Here is an 18058-nt window from a genome sequence, read left to right on the forward strand (position 1 = left end):
CAATGTGTGTTCATTCTATGAAGTACACTTCATTCTTTCCCAAGAGTGTCGAGAAGCAAACAGAGGAGATTCACTCTACTAAAGAATCAGACCGTTCTGCCCCTTTTACAGACTACAAGTAAAATCACAGATGTACTATAGGACTAAATAGCTGCATTTGCAGTAATATGCAGTTGTAGTTGCTCTTACATTGAAGTTGTACTCCGTTGCAAGTGCTTGCTGAATGGCTTCCGTTGAGCAGGCAGTGCTTTGAAGACTCACAAACTTGAACTATGGAGAAAAAAAAAAAAACAGCAACCACTATATTGTCAGACAGCACACAGGCCACAGTTAATTGGTCATCTAATGACAATATGACCATCTTTCCACAATCTCACGATTACACTTTTTTCATTTTAATACACCAAAATAAACTGCATGTGTTGGCGGTCATGGTCAAATCAAAATAAACATGGAAAAGGAGGTGACATCTTTTGTCCTTTTAAAAAAAAAATATACTTTTTTGTGTGCCTCTAATCATTCTCATTTGGACTAAATTGAAAAGGTCTATATACACAATATATTTATTATTGTGTATTGCTCTTACAGGGTTCCTCTTGGCAATGTCAGCCATGCCATCCGTCTCCTGGACTTTCGACTGGAGCCAGTAGAACCGGAACTCTGTCTGTTGATGGGAAAACAAACACCATCATCAACAAAGTTGTCATTAAAATCCCCAAATGACAGATGAATTGGTCAACATGGCAAAAAGATCACATCTGTATCCCAGACACTAGTACTCCAGTACTGTAATTCCACTGGAACTTCAATGCTCTGCTAATCAATCTGTGTGTGCTTACTGGACAGTCATACACTGGATGGCCCCTCCAACACATGACATCCAGGATGAAGTAGGTCCGCTCCACCTCACTGTAGATACAGTCCAGGATGGTGTAATCTGCACACAGACCGAACATTAGCACTACCATGTGTGGTCATATATTTTTGCATGGATGCAGTTTGCAAAAACAGTGGTAGAATAGATGGGATGTGTCTTTTTTGGGTTCCATTTTGATTCCTAGCCCCAAACCCTCAGGGTGTTCACAGATCTGAAAGTATTGGATAGGTTAAGTAATAATGGTGGATGCTCTGCTTTGCCCATTGGTCTAATTGGAGCCATCACTATATTGATAAGAAAAGATAGTACTTTAATAATCTTCAAAAGGGAAAATTTGATTGCACCAGCCAATACATACAAAACCAAACCCAGTCCAGTTAAATCTGTGAAACCTGACGAGGTGGAGGAACTGGAAGCTACAGATTGAAATGGGATCAGGCCCACGTACCTTTTCCCATTGCTGAGTTGTGTCTGTTCCCTCCAGGCAACAGAGAAGGGAAGCGGTTCACACAGTAGCCACTTTTGGTGTATGCTGCAGTGGACCCCTTCAAAATGGTGGGAAACAGAGATGTGAGAGAACTTTTTCATTGTTACTTCAGTCAAATCAAAATGTATTTGTCACATACACGTGTTTAGCAGATGTTATTGCGGGTGTAGCGAAATGCTTGTGTTTTTAGCTCCAACAGTGCAGTAATATCTAACAATTTCACAACAATACACACAAATCTAAAGGAATGGAGTTAAGAATATATAAATATTTGGACGAGCAATGTCAGAGCGGCATAGACTAAGATACAGTAGAATAGGATAGAATAGAGTCCATACATTTGAGATGAGTAATGCAAAATATGTAAACATTAAAGTGACTAGTGTTCCATTATTAAAGTGGCAAGTGATTTTAAGTCTATGTATATACAGCAGCAGCCTCTAATGTGCTAGTGATGGCTATTTAACAGTCTGATGGCCTTGAGATAGCTGTTTTTTCAGGCACTCTGTCCCAGCTTTGATTCACCAGTATTGACCTCGCCTTCTGGATGATAGCGGGGTGAACAGGCAGTGGCTCGGGTGGTTGTTGTCATTGATTCCTGTGACATTGGGTGCTCTAGGTGTCCTGGAGGGCAGGTAGTTTGCCCCCGGTGATGCGTTGTGCAGACCTCACTACCCTCTGGAGAGCCCTGCAATTGCCGTACCAGACAGTGATACAGCCCAACAGGATGCTCTCAATTGTGCATCTGTAAACATTTGTGAGCGTTTTAGGTGCCAAGCCAAATTTCTTCAGCCTGCTGAGTTTGAAGAGGCACTGCTGCACATTCTTCACCAAACTTTGTGTGTGGACCATTTCAGTTTGTCAGTGATGTGTACGCCGAGGAACTTGAAGCTTTCCACATTCACTGCGGTCCCATCTATGTGGATGGGGGGTGCTCCCTCTGCTGTTTCCTGAAGTCAACGATCAGCTCCTTTGTTTTGTTGACGTTGGGTAAGGTTATTTTCCTGGCACCACACTCCCAGGGCCTTCACCTCCTCCCTGTAGGCTGTCTCGTCATTGTTGGTGATCAGGCTTACTACTGTTGTGTTGGAGGCGTGCGTGGCCATGCAGTCATGGGTGAGAAGGGTGTAAAGGAGGGGGCTGAGCAGGCATCCTTGTGAGGCCCCAGCATTGAGGATCAGCGAAGTGGAGGTGTTGTTTCCTACCTTCACCACCTGGGGGCGGCCCGTCAGGAAGTCCAGGACCCAGTCGCACATGGCGGGGTTCAGACCCTTGGCCTCGAGCTTAAATGATGAGCTTGGAGGGTACTATGGTGTTGAATGCTGAGCTATAGTCAATGAACAGCATTCTTACATACACTACCGTTTAAAAGTTTGGGGTCACTTAGAAATGTCTTTGTTTTTGAAAAAAGCAACAAAAAAAAGTCCTTTAAAATAACATCAAATTGATCAGAAATACAGTGTAGACATTGTTAATGTTGTAAATGACTATTGTAGCTGGAAACGGCAGATTTTTTATGGAATATCTACATAGGCGTACCATTATCAGCAACCATTACTCCTGTGTTCCAATGGCACGTTGTGTTAGCTAATCCAAGTTTATCATTTTAAAAAGGCTAATTGATCATTAGAAAACCCTTTTGCAATTATATTAGTACAGCTGAAAACTGTTGTCCTGATAAAAGAAGAAATAAAACTGGCCTACTTTAGACTAGTTGAGTATCTGGAGCATCAGCATTTGTGGGTTTGATTACAGGCTCAAAATGGCCAGAAACAAATAACTTTCTTCTGAAACTCATCAGTCTATTCTTGTTCTGTGAAATGAAGGCCATTCCATGTGAGAAACTGACAAGAAACTGAAGATCTTGTACAGCGCCTTGTACTACTCCCTTCACAGAACAGCACAAACTGTCTCTAACCAGAATAGAAAGAGGAGTGGGAGGCCCCGGTGCACAAGAGGACAAGTACATTAGAGTGTCTAGTTTGAGAAACAGACGCCTCTCACAAGTCCTCAACTGGCAGCTTCATTAAATAGTACCCGCAAAACACCAGTCTCAACGTCAACAGTGAAAGTTGCAAAGAAAAAGCCATCTCAGACTGGCCAATAAAAAGAAAAGATTAAGAAAAGCACACAGACACTGGACCGAGAAACTCATCCCGGAGTCGCCTCCTCACTGTTGATGTTGAGACTGATGTTTTGCGGGTACTATTTAATGGAGCTGCCAGTTGAGTACTTGTGAGGCGTCTGTAGATTGATGAGGAAAATAATTAATTTAAGAATAAGGCTGTAATGTAACAAAATGTGGAAAAAGTTAAAGTGTCTGAATACTTCCCGAATGCACTGTACGTGTGTACACACACTATATATTCCGATCTGACATTGCTCGTACAAATATATACAAATACATCAGGATTATATGTGTATTATTTATTTTATTGCTAGGTTCTACTGCACTTTTGGGAACTAGAAACACAAGCATATCAAAGCATCTGCGATAACGTGCAAATCTGTGTTTGTGACCAACAAACTTTGATTTTATTTATTTACGATGCAAGGTGATTTGTAAATCAGGCAGTCTCGACTTGCCTTTAAAGTTAGCTGCTATGTTGAACATGCCCATTGACGCATGCTTTTCTTTGACTTTTTAAAGTATAACAAAGTAACCCTTGACCTTGGAGGTGCACAATGGTGGGAAGCTGCTATAGACCACTAAGTGCTAACAGTCAGTATCTGGATAACATATGTGAAATGCTTGATAATGTATGTGATATCAACAGAGGTATATTTTTTGGGTGAATTAAATATCTTTCATCAGGTTGCCCACTCAAGAGAAAGCATCAAACTGTAACTAGTGTGTGCAACCTGGTTCAGGTTATCAAATCAGGGTAGTTAAAAATAGCACAGGAATAAAATCATCAACATATATTGATCACATCTTCACTAATGCTACAGAAATGTATTTGAAAGCAGTATCCAAATCCATCGAAATGTAGTGATCACAATATAGTAGCCATATCTAGGAAAACAAAAGTTCCAAAGGCTGGGCCTAATATAGTCTATGAGAGGTCATACAAGAGGTTTTGTAGTGATTCATATGTTGATGTAAACATTTGTTGGTCCGTGGTGTGTAATGAGGAGCAACCTGACACTGCACATGACAAATTTATGAAATTGCTTATCCGAGTTACTAATAAACATGTACCCATTAAGAAAATGAACGTAAAAATGGTTAAATCCCTGTGGATTGATGAGGAATTGAAAAATTGGTATGGTTGAGTGGGATGAGGCAAAATAAATGGCAAATAGGTCTGGCTGTAAAACCGATAGGCAAACGTACTGCAAATTGAGAAATCATGTGACTAAACTGAATAAAAAGAAGAAGACACTGTAAAAATTATAGTAAAAAGCTTTGAAGCACCTTAAATAAAATTTTGGGCAAAAAGGCAAACTCCTCTCCATCATTCATTGAATCAGATGGCTCATTCTAAAACCCACTGATATTGCCAACTACTTTAATGATTTTTCCATTGGCAAGAGATACCAGCAACAAACGCTGACACTACACATCCAAGTATATCTGACCAAATTATGAAAGACGAGCATTGTCATTTTTTATTCCTGAAAGTGTGGAAGAGGTGAAAAAATTGTTGCCTACCAACAATGACAAGCCGCCGGGGTCTGACAACTTAGCTGGAAAATTACTGAGGATAGTAGCAGACGATGTTGCCATATCTTCAATTTAAGCCTACTAGTAAGTGTGTGCCCTCCGTCCTGGAGGGAAGCATAAGTTATTCCCCTACCTAAGAATAGTAAAGCCCCCTTTGGTCAGCTATTTGAGCCAGTAATCAACCTGATTCCAACCCTTTGTAAACATTTGGAAAAAATGGTGTTTGACCAGATACAATAATGTTTTACAGTAAACAAACTGACAAGACTTTTAGCACGTTTATAGGGAAGGATATTCAACAGGTACAGCACTTACACAAATGACTGATTATTGGCTGAGAGAAATTGATGACACAAAGATTGTAGGGGCTGTTTTGTTAGACTTCAGTGCAGCTTTTAACATTATCGATCATAGTCTGTTGCTGGGAAAACATGTGTTATGGCTTTACACCCCCTGCTATATTGTGGATAAAGAGTTACCTGTCTAACAGAAGACCAAGATTATTCTTTAATTGAAGCCTCTCCAACAAAATCCAGGTAGAATCAGGAATTCCCCAGGGCAGCTGTCTAGGCCTCTTACTTTTTAAATCTTTACTAATGACATGCCAGTGGCTTTAAGTAAAGTCAGTGTGTCTATGTATGTGGATGACTCAAGACTATACACGTCAGCTACCACAGGGACTGAAATGACTGCAACACTTACAGCGCTGCAGTTAGTTTCAGAATGCGTGGCAAGGAATAAGTTAGTCCTAAATATTTCTAAAACTAAAAGCATTGTATGGGATGGGACAAATCATGGGACAAATCATTCACTAAACCCTAAACCTCAACTAAATCGTGTAATGAATAATGTGGTAATTGAGCAAGTCGAGGAGACTAAATAAAATGTTATGTCACATGAGCCGAATACTCTAGAAGAAAAAGAAACGCACACCTATTTAGGCGAGGTGCTGGCTAGCGGAGTAGAAAACTTAAAAATAAAGGAGAGCCGCACACTCTAGGAGCTCAGATGCAAAAATATTTAATTTACCGTTTCGACAGGCAAGCTGTCTTCATCAGGGTACAATCACAGACACTGCGGGATGACTCGTTTATATATAGTGTCAAGACATACAGGTGTCTGTAATCATGGCCAAGAGTGGCCTAATATCATTGGTTAATTTCTCAAATATTAAAATGGCATAGAAAGAGCAGCATACAATAAATACAAATGGATAGCATACGATCATAGACTCACTTAAGACCACACAAGCCTACAAACAACCACAATGGCAAAGTCACAACAATCACAACAATCACAAGAATGGCTTCAGATCAAAGTCCACGTTAAGACCGAAGGGAGCAAGGGTCTTTAAGTTAAAGATCCAAGCAGCCTCTCGTTTTAACAATAAATTATCAAGGTCACCCCCTCTCCTAGGGAGGGTGACATGTTCGATGCCAATATAACGCAGAGACGAAATCGAGTGGCCTGCCTCCAAAAAGTGGGCCGCAACTGGGTAGGTCAAGTTTTGGCACCTAATGGTGCTACGATGCTCTGAGATACGTACTTTTAATTCACGCTTTGTTTTACCCACATAATTTTTACCACAAGGACAAGTTATAAGATAAATAACTGCCTTAGTGGAGCACGTAATAATACCTTTGATTGGGATCGATTTCCCTGTTTGTGGGTGTTTGAAGGATCTGCATTTATAAGTGCCATTGCATTGAGCACAGCCATCACACTTATAATTTCCATCCAGTAGGGGCGCAAATAGACGTTGTTCAGGAACATCTTGGGGTGGCAAATCAGGGTGTACCAATTGGTCTCTGAGATTTCTGCCCCGAGAAAACACGACCAAGGGAAGGTCTGAAAACACATTACCGAGACTATCATCGGATTTTAGAATGTGCCAATGTTTGTGAACGATTCCCTTAATTTGTTCAGAGCGCTTTGAATAGCGGGTAGTTAGAATACAAGAATGCGTCTTTTTGCGAGACTGCCCTTGAAAAAGGTCATGTCTCGTTTTGTTTTGAATTTTCTCAATGGCAATATTAATCTGATCATTTTTGTACCCCCTCTCCTTGAACTTTCTTTGCGACTCAGCCATATTTCTGTCGAAATCTGATTGTTTTTTGCAAATTCTTTTGATTCGACAGAATTGGCTGTAGGGCAAACTATTTTTCAAGGGAAGTGGGTGACAGCTATCAGCCCTCAACAAACTGTTACGATCAGTAGGTTTCCTGTAAAGATCAGTGTATAGAACATTATTTTCACACAAGATCAAGAAAACTGATTTGACGTGTATCAGATTGCATAGTAAATCTCAAGTGCTCAGAACAGGAGTTAAGAAAAGCATGGAACGCCTGGAGCTGTTTTGCATCACCCCTCCATAGAACAAAAATATCATCAATATACCGTTTCCACATAATAATGTTAGGCAAGAAAACATTTTTGAGAGGATTGAAAATAGACTGTTTCTCCATGTAACCCACATACAAATTAGCATAGTTAGGAGCCATGGGGGATCCCATAGCAGTACCCTTCGTCTGAATAAAGAAATCATTTAGAAACATGAAATAGTTGTGTGTAAGTACTATTTCAGCCAATGTTATAATGCATTCACTGGAAGGTAGTTTATTAGGGTCACGTTGCAGAAGAAAATGTTCCATAGCTTCAATACCGCCCTCGTGAGGAATATTTGTGTATAACGACTCAACATCAAAAGTAACTAACAAGGTATTCTCAGGGACAGGATCAAGAGATTCTATGATAGAGATCATACTGCTGGTGTCCTTTACAAAGGAGGGGAGCTGTTCTGCGAGTGGTCTAATAAAAAAGTCAACAAAAGTAGATAGAGGGGCCGTTACTGCATCAATGCCCGCTACAATAGGGCGCCCTGGAGGTTTTGTAACATTCTTGTGTAATTTCGGCAAAGTATAGAAAGTGGCAATTTTAGGGTGTTGAATAGCCAAAAAGTCATGTTCTTTTTTGGTTATCTGACCACAACCTAAATACCCATCTAGGACAGTTAAGATAGTATTCTGAAATTGAGAAGTGGGGTCACTTCTGAGTTTCTTGTAAAAGGTGTTGTCAAGCAGCTGTCTATGACACTCATTTACATAAGCTGTCCTATCCATAAGTACAACCGACCCACCCTTGTCAGCAGGACGAATAAGGACTGAGGTATCGGATTGTAAATCAAGCAAAGCTTGTTTTTCCATCCTTAGGTAAATTGTGGAAAGATTTGGACTCCTGTTTGTTCTTAAGGAGTTGCGCAACATCTTTTTCAACAAGTCTACAATATGTCTCAATAGAGTGATTGCGATTGGTTGGAGGTATAAAATAACTCTTGCTTCTAAAAGGAGTCGGAGTATGTGCAGGTGAGCAACATACTGGTTCAATAGAAATGTCAGGATTAGGAGAGCTAAAGTATTCCCTTAATCCCAATGTTTCTAAAAAACTTAAACATGTCTACCTTTACATCAAAGTCGTTGCACTGGGTTGTAGGCACAAAAGATAACCCTTTATTAAGCAAAGAGACATGGGCAGGGCTCAATATCTTGCTTGATAAATTAAAAACACTCAGTCCCGTGGGTTCTGGGACCGTGTGAACGGTCTCCTCTGCCTCTGATAGTCGTTTCTTCTTACCCCGTCGGGTGCGGCATCTCGTCGATGTGCGTGCCTGCGGCCACCTCCGCCCTTGCGTCCGTCCAGTCTTTCGTTGAATAAAAAACTACCACTGGAAGCCGATGAGGCGCTGGTTGTAGAGTGTTGATCAGACGGGGGTGGATCGAAGTAAGCGGCATCCCTCCTGCGCCTGCCATGGAGAGGAGGAGCAGGACCTCCCTTTTCAGGGTTTCTCCAGAAGTAGACTTTATCCTCGGCCTTGTCTTTTTTGTCTTGGTTGAATTTCTTGATCTTAAGTTCCTTTATTTCTGTAGACAACTTGTCCTGGAGCGCTTGGTTAGTTTTCATCAGTTCATTGAATATGCCATCATCAATAACAGCTATTTGTAGAGCTGTGCGTTTGTCTTTAATCGTGTTATCCATTTCACTAAAATCCTTTTTCAACTGGTCAACAATTAATGTCATTAAATCAATAGAGCATTTGTTCAGGATGGCACACCAGCGCTCACAGAAATCATCTGTGCGCTGTCCCAATGATGGTTCTTTTTGCCACCTGAGTCCCCGTGGAATAATGCCTTGACGCACATTGTCACTAAGAGTGACTATATGTAGATGCGTTCTCGTCTGGCGCTTAGATAAATGTAACAGTTCTTTCGAGAGGTCAGAATTACCTCCCGGCATGTCAAAAAGGGACTCCGAAACAATGATCTTATCACGCTCCCTTTGGCTATATTCAAAGTAATCTTGTTTGGGTCTTTGACCTGTGTCAGGAGAAGAATTATCATTCGGCATCGTTTTAGAGCTTTTTTTGTCGTAGGGTGCTGTTTACTGGGTAACAGAACAATCTAGAAGAAAAAGAAACGCACACCTATTTAGGCGAGGTGCTGGCTAGCGGATTAGAAAACTTAAAAATAAAGGAGAGCCGCACACTCTAGGAGCTCAGATGCAAAAATATTTAATTTACCAACGTTTCGACAGGCAAGCTGTCTTCATCAGGGTACAATCACAGACACTGCGGGATGACTCGTTTAACATGAGCCGAATACAACAGATGTAAACTGTTGAAATGTTTACTTACAAGCCCTTAACCAACAATGCAGTTCAAGAAATAGTTAAGAAAATGTTTACTAAATGAACTAAAGTAAAAAAATAAAAAGTAACAAAATAACAATAGCGAGGCTATATACATTGGGTACAGGTACTGAGTCAATGTGCGGTGGTACAGGTAGGTTAATATGTACATGCAGGTGTAAAAACAAAGGAGGGGGGGGCTCAATGTAAATAGTCTGGGAGTCCATTTGATTAATTGTTCAGCAGTCTTATGGATAGGGTATAGAAGCTGTTAAGGAGCCTTTTGGACCAAGACTTGGCGCTCCGGTACCGCTTACCGTGCGGTAGTAGAGAGAACAGTCTACGACTTGGGTGACTGGAGTCTTAGACAATTTTTCGGGCCTTCCTCTGACACCGCCAAGTATATAAATCCTGGATGTCAGGAAGCTTGGCCCCAATGATGTACTGGACCGTGCGCACTACCCTCTGTAGCACCTTGTGGTCAGATGCAGAGCAGTTGCCATACCAGGTGGTGATGCAACCAGTCAGGATGCTCTCAATGGTGCAGCTGTAGAACTTTTGGAGGATCTGGGGACCCATGCCAAATCTTTTCACTCACCTGAGAGGGGAAAAGGTGTTGTCGTGCCCTCTTCACGACTGTCTTGGTGTGCTTGGACCATGATAGTTTGTTGGTTTTGTTGGTGATGTGGACACCAAGGAACATGAAGCTCTCAATCTACTCCACTACAGCCCCGTCGATGTGAATGGGGGTGTGTTCAGCCCTCCTTTTTCTGTAGTCTACGATCAGCTCCTTTGTCTTGCTCACGTGAAGGGAGAGGTGGTTGTCCTCTGACCTCCCTATTGGCTGTCTCATCGTTGTCGGTGATCAGGCCTACCACTGTTATGCCGTCAGCAAACTTAAATGGTGTTTGAGCCTTGCTTGGCCACGCAGTCGTGGGTGAACAGGGAGTACAGGAGGGGACTAAGCACACACCCCTGAAGGGCCCCAGTGTTGAGGATCAGCGTGTCAGATGTGTGTTGCCTACTCTTACCACCTGAGGGCAACCCGTCAGGAAGTTCAGGATCCAGTTGCAGAGGGACTATGGTGGTCTGCTTGAAACATGTAGGTATTACAGACTCGGTCAGGGAGAGGTTGAAAATGTCAGTGAAAACACTTGCCAGTTGAGCCGCGCATGCTCTGAGTACACATCAGTGTTGCTTGCCTCGAAGCGAGCATAAAAAGGCATTTAGCTCGTCTGGTAGTATCGTGTCACTGGGCAGCTCGCGGCTGGGTTTCCCTTTGTAGTCCGTAATATTTTGCAAGCCCTGCCACATTCGACGAGCGTCAGAGCCGGTGTAGTAGTATTCAATCTTAGTCCTGTATTGATGCTTTGCCTGTTTGGTGGTTCGTCTGAGGGCATAGCGGGATTTCTTATAAGCGTCCGGATTAGTGTCCCGCTTCTTTAAAGCGGCAGCTCTAGCCTTTAGCTCGGTGCGGATGTTGCATGTAATCCATGGCTTCAGGTTGGAATATGTACGTACGGTCACTGTGGGCACAACGTCGTCGATGCACTTATTGATAAAGCCGGTGACTGAGGTGGTACACTACTCAATGCCATTGGATGAATCCTGGCACATATTCGGTGTCCTGCCTGAAGTAACCCTGGATTGTAAACTGTCATGGTCAAAACATATTGATACAACAGTAGCTAGGATGGGGAGAAGTCTGTCCATAATTAAGCGCTGCTCTGCATTCTTTACAGCACTGTCAAGGCAAGTCCTACAGTTTTGTTGCCCCTGGACTACTGTTTAGCTGTGTGGTCAGGTGCCACAAAGAGGGACAATTGGCTCAAAACAGGGCAGCACGGCTTGCAAGGGCATGTACACAGAGAGCTAACATTAATAATATGCATGTCAATCTCTCCTGGCTCAAAGTGGAGAAGAGACTGACTTCATCACTACTTTGTGAGAGGTACTTACATGTTGAATGCACCGAGCTGTCTGTTTGAACTACTGGCGCACAGCTCGGACACCCATGCATACTCCACCAGACGTCTCTTCACAGTCCAAGTCCAGAACAGACTATGGGTCGCTCAGTACTACATAGAGCCATGACTACATGGAACTCTATTCAACATCAAGTAACTCACGCAAACAGTGAAATTAGATTTTTTTTTAAACAGACAAAAATACACCTTATGGAACAGCGGGGACTGTGAAGCAACACAAACATAGGCACAGACACATGCATACAAACACAATAACATACGCACTATACACACATGGATTTTGTGTTGTAAATATGTGGTAGTAGAATAAGGACCTTACGGCACACACTTAATATGTTGTGAAATCTGTTGTAAATGTACTGTAATGTTTTTACGAGTGGCACAGCGGTCTAAGGCACTGCTTCGCAGTGCTAGAGGCTTCACTACAGACCCGGATTTGATCCCGGGCTGTATCACAACCGGCCGTGATCGGTTGACCCATAGGGCGGTGCACAATTGGCCCAGCGGCGTCCCGGTTAGGGGCCGGCTTTACTTGGCTCATTGCGCTCTAGCGAATCCTTGTGGCGGGCCGGGCTCCTGCAAGCTGACCTCGTTGTCAGTTGAAAGGTGTTTCCTCTGACACATTGGTGCACCTGGCTTCCGGGTTAAGGGGACAGGTGTTAAGAAGAGTGGGTTGGCAGGTCATGTTTCGGAGGACGCATAACTCGACCTTCGCCACCCCAGCCCGTTGGAGAGTTGCAGTGATGAGACAAGATCGAAATTGGGGAGAAAATAAATAAATGTATAACTGCCTTAATTTTGCTGGAACCCAGGAAAAGGAGCTTCTGCCGTCTTGGCAGCAGCTAATGGAGATCCATAATAAATACAAATGTGACACGTAAGGAAACCACTGATTGGTCCTTACCTTGGAGGCGACGATGAGAGAGCGCTTCCCCACGGGACAGACCACCATGAGCCAATCAGTATCCAGTTCCTGAGGGACGTCCACTAGCCACTCTGACAGCATGAGCTGGACAGGAAGAGAAGCCTCAGTTCAGTTACATTCCTGTGATTTATTTTGACTGAATTAAAGAGTTTAGCACACAATTCATTTTCTGTAAAATACCTTTTCAAATCATAAAATCAGTACTGTTTCATAAAACTGTTTCTGTCCTGCCGGACTGCTTTAACCAGTTCATTTGAAGGGATGTGTATATTTCAGAAACAAATGAGATGTATAAATACTGGCAGAAGGAAAATGCTACCATGGCAAGTCATGTGCTCTCTTCCGGTAAAATAATGCATTGTCAGAAATATCTCTCTGACCTGGTTGGCATAGTACTTTGGCAACTTCTTCCTCTCAATCTCCATCCCATCATCCTCTGCATCCTTCTCCTTCTGCTGTTCCTCCTCCTTTCTGTCCACCACCACTGCTTCCTCATCACTATCTGCCCCTGTCCAGTCCCCATCAGCCAGACGGCGTGCATGGTTGACATAATTCAGCCTTTTCCTAAAGACAAGAAAGCACACATGAAGTCAAGGGGAAATGGAAACGTAATTAGTAATGATGTCCATTTCTCTCCGGTGGCGTTGGCAAATTGCATACAGTGCCATACGAAAGTATCCAGCCCCCTTGGATTTCTTGAATTTGTGTTACAAAATAGGATTAAAATTTTATTTCATTGTATTTTCTTTGTCAAAAATATACACTAATGTCAAAGTGGTAATAAATTCATTTAAAAAATAAAGATTCATAATTCTGCTGCCTCCCTCAATCTCAAATGTTGCAGCTGTAGAACTTTGAGGATCTAAGGACCCATGCCAAATCTCCTGAGGGGGAATAGGCATTGTCGTGCCCTCTTCATGACTGTCTTGGTGTGTTTGGACCATAGTAGTTTGTTGGTGATGTGGACACCAAGGAACATGAAGCTCTCAATCTACTCCACTACAGCCCTGTCAATGTGAATGGGGGTGTGTTCGGTCCTCCTTTTCCTGTAGTCCACGATCAGGTCCTTTGTCTTGCTCACGTTGAGGGAGAGGTTGTTGTCCTGGCACCACACTGCCAGGTCTCTGACCTCCTCCCTATAGGCTGTTTCATCGTTGTCGGTGATCAGGCCTACCACTGTTATGTCATCAGCTAACTTAATGTTGGAGCCCTGCTTGGCCATGCAGTCATGGGAGGCCCCCGTGTTGAGGATCAGCGTGGCGGATGTGTTGCCTACCCTTACCACTCAGAGTTGCCCTTAGGAAGTCCAGGCTCCAGTAGTAGAGTCCCAGGCACCACCAAGTGCAGGCACCACCAAGCTTGAAAATAAGGTGGTTACTAAGTGATGTGTTGTGTTGGATTTGCTCCAAACATAGGGCTTTGTATTTAGGCCAAAACGTGTATCCCTTTGCAATGTTTTTCCCCCAGTATTACTTTAGTGCCGTTGCATACAAGATGCATGTTTTGGAATATTTTTTAGATTTGTCTTCTTTTCACTCTGTCATTCAGGTCAGTATTATGGAGTCACTACAATGTTGTTGATCCATCTTCAGTTCTGTCCCCTCAGCCATGGAGTTCACTAATGGCCTCATGGTAATATCCCTGAGCAGTTTCATTCCTGTCCTGCATCTCAGTTCAGAAGAACGACTATCTTTGAGGTATCTGGGTGATTTAATACAACGCACAGCATAATTATTAACTAGACCATGCTTAAAAGGGATAGTCAATGTCTGATTTGTTATTGTTGCCAATCACTGCTTTGAAAAGCTCCCTGGTCTTTGTAGTCGAATCTGTGATTGAAATTCAACACTTGACTAAGGGACGTTACAGATGCTGTATGTATCGGGGACAGAATATTTCTTCCACTTTGACGTTAGAGTATTTTGTAGATATTGTAAAAAAAAAAAAAGAAAGACAAATCCATTTTAATCCCACTTTGTAACAAAATAAAATTTGAACAAATCCATGGTGTCTGAATACTTTTGCAAGGCACTGTATTAATTGGGTGACTTGTTAAGCTAGGTATAAATAAACAGATTCGGTTCCAACAGCCCCGGACCCAAATTATTGTAATGCTCCCAACCTATGGTCCAACTAGCAATTTATATCAGTCCGAATGGTGCTCCCGACAGCGCACAAAAAAAGGGGCAGAGCTTTGAGGTAGGAATTGTATCGGTGATTCGGCTATCCATACTGTAGGCCTATTATATGGACTGGAATTACGCACCTCTTTCAATCCATGAAGCTGGGAGAACACACAATGATGATGGTTCATTGTTTTGTGCATAACAGTGATTTAATAGGCAAATAAGAGTACAGGGCCTACTGAACTAGATGAATGGGTCTGTCAACTGAGCCAGAATTACACCCCAAAAAAATGTACCTCTAAAAAGGCCAACATTGGAATAATATTTGAAAATAGTTGCTTTAAATGTGCTTAAATAATTGCCCTACATGGTTGTCATGACGTTGCCTGCGTGGGTATAGCAAACCCCATCCCCCTCTCCCTGCCTCCCCCTTTGCTCCTTCAACCCATGCTGTGATCACAGAGAGACGTTGTAAATTCCTGAGGATCTCCTCATGGCTAAACAGTATTAAGAGAGAGAGTAAACTTTCAGGACAAAGGAATTCTCTTCCACCTCACAGAACTTGAGGTACGAACAGATTTCATGTTCCGGAAAAAGTATTAAAGGCCGGTGGGGAGTCCAGCTATTAACATGTCCATTGGTCACCATGTGAGAAACTCAGGAGAGACTGTGGGCCCACATTACCATACCGCTGTTTATATAATAACCTCAGATATGAAGTTTACATCTGTGTGTTGTATAAAATGAATGAGTGAGTATGATACTGTTTGTATAATATGATGTTGAACTGTTTAATGAAGGAAATACAACTCCCGGTTGTATTTGAACTAAATCCAAGGACCGCCCCTGAGCCAGTTCGGTCAGAGACCATGGGACCACCCCTCTCTGCTATCTGAATAAAAGCCAACTTTTAAGAAATTACCCCAGACCATGTTTCTCTCAATCACGAGAGGACAAAGGTTTGAGAACAGACTGCTGAATCTTTTAACCATCCCACGTGGTTAAAACTCTTATACGAATCATAACAAGTCTTTGATATTGACTTCTAGTCTGCAGCTAGGAATTCGGTATCATTGAACGCGAAGAAAGACAACCGCCGAAACATCCATTCTCTAACGAATGACACTCTGAACAATCAACAACCGAGACAGAACTTCACTCCAACCAAAACGAACTTCTCTCCAACGACCAAGGACACACACACTGGACGTAACTATATATATATTGATTGCAATTGTTCCCGAATGAGTGAGCGTTCATGTGTAAGGATTAGCATGTCAATTGTTATAGTTATGGACTCTGTAGTGAATTCTTAGTCGAACGCAACTTTCCCTTTGTCTAACAGCCGCCATGCCGGTTTAGCCCACTAGGGCATATTCCCTCCACCATTTCATGTAACTATTTTAAGTTTGTTTGTTTATGCATTTCTGTGAATTAAATCATTTATTTATTACTAACTAATTAAGACAATTGATGTATGGATGACTCATAGTGAAGACTGGGTTCGTGCAGATCAGCGATTTACGACGTTTGGAATGAGACTGACGTAAGGTAGAGTAAATACAAATTTAATTAGAAGACCATTGATCAGATAGGAAAATATCTGAAAGGTTATATTGGGAAATAATAACCTTGTAATCTAATAACTTTCCCTGGTGCCCTCGAATTCATAGTTAATTAGTTTCGTTATTACTCAAGTGATGGCGTAATCCCTAATTATAGGAATCTATGATAAAAACTAGTAAGTCTTCAATTTAACGATAGCAAAGACACGACATGGTAAAGGTGATATGCGCATTGGCTATAGCCTTATGTGCACACCGATGCTGACATGAGGGAGGCAGCAGAAAATGAATCCAAACTTGACTTTTAATTACATAAGAGATGTAGTCACCGGTCAGATTTCACAAATTTAATGTAGGATGTTTCACATTAAACATGTCAAGACTTGATTCTGTCGACATACTTGTTCAGATCAAATGGTCACAAGAGCAGAGAGAAAGGTCAGTGCCTGTTGCCCACCGCACATCACTACCTTGCAATCTGAGCTCGAGGCACAGACAGCATTTTCAAACCATAAATAGTTTGAAAGCTGGTCATTTGAGGCATTTCTTAACTTGCTTCAAAGTAGCATAGCCAAAATCCGACCATAGAAATGTTGAGGGAATTATTTGATAAACACTTCATGTGCCATTGAAATCAGCATTTCTCTTCTGTTTTTTATTTATTTTTTAAATCAACGTTTTCAACAGCCAAAGTCACAATAATAGCCATATTAGCAACCCATGCTAGTTGATGCATCTTTAGAACTACCCTCTAAATTATTCTCTGTCATATGAAACCACTGGCATGTGCGGTGCGCATCAGAACAGTGTTTTCCTGCTACTTGCATTTTGGTACATTTGTGCTTATAATGTGTAGAAATAATAGTTTATCAACATTTTAAGCTAAATGTTCAGATCTCTTCCATCAGTCCCATACGTTTTAACATTTTGGGATTGACCGTGGTTGTTGAACTTTGTAACCATCGTCCCAGAGTTGACTTGAACGTCCAAGAATTTGTTTGCGGGACACCCTTAATTTCGAGCCCTTATGCAACCGCAATGTCAATCAGATAGTTAATTCTGAAAATATTCAGACCCCTTGACTTTATTCCACATTTTGTTACGTTACAGCCTTATTCAAAAATGGATTAAATTGTTCCCCCCCCTCAAATCTACACACAACATCCCCATAATGACAAAGCAAAAACGGGTTATTAGAAATGTTTATACAAATTCAAAAAACTGAAATATTACATACAGTACGAGTCAAAAGTTTGGACAAACCTACTCATTCAAGGGTTTTTCTTTATTTGTACTATTTTCTACATTGTAGAATAGTGAAGACATCAAAACTATGAAATAACACATATAGAATCATGTGGTAAGCAAAAAAAATTAAATCAAAATATTTTATAATGTGAGATTCTTCAAAGTAGCAATTCTTTGCACACTCTTGGCATTCTCTCAACCTTCATGAGGTGGTCACCTGGAATCCATTTCAATTAACAGGTGTACCTTGTTAAAAGTTAATTTGTGGAATTTCTTTCCTTCTTAATGCGTTTGAGCCAATCAGTTGTGTTGTGACAAGGTAGGGTTGGAATGCTTTTCCAAGTCTTGAAGGAGTTCCCACATATGCTGAGCACTTGTTACGTGCTTTTCCTTCACTCTGCGGTCCAACTTATCCCAAATATAAGAATATTTTGAAGATAAATACACAACGCAGGGGACGAGAGGACAAGGATTAACGATCAATAGGAGTTGGTT

General features: G+C 41.8%; 1 protein-coding gene and 1 long non-coding RNA gene across 3 annotated transcripts in view; one reads left to right on the plus strand and one right to left on the minus strand.

Moving 5' to 3' along the window:
- The window catches only part of LOC139530396 (uncharacterized), a 91210-nt gene that overhangs the window by 33273 nt on the left and 39879 nt on the right, over positions 1 to 18058 (plus strand). The window lies entirely within an intron of this gene.
- Positions 1 to 18058, minus strand: part of snupn (snurportin 1) — a 35676-nt gene that overhangs the window by 1339 nt on the left and 16279 nt on the right. The window contains exons 3-8 of the mRNA XM_071326767.1: positions 13005 to 13188; positions 12604 to 12708; positions 1326 to 1422; positions 840 to 937; positions 587 to 664; positions 190 to 270 (exon numbers count right to left, since the gene is read on the minus strand). Coding sequence (XP_071182868.1) covers positions 190 to 270; positions 587 to 664; positions 840 to 937; positions 1326 to 1422; positions 12604 to 12708; positions 13005 to 13188 — 643 coding nt within the window. The remainder of the gene's footprint in view (positions 1 to 189; positions 271 to 586; positions 665 to 839; positions 938 to 1325; positions 1423 to 12603; positions 12709 to 13004; positions 13189 to 18058) is intronic.

Source organism: Salvelinus alpinus, chromosome 9 (assembly GCF_045679555.1).
Source record: "Salvelinus alpinus chromosome 9, SLU_Salpinus.1, whole genome shotgun sequence".
NCBI lineage: Eukaryota > Metazoa > Chordata > Actinopteri > Salmoniformes > Salmonidae > Salvelinus > Salvelinus alpinus.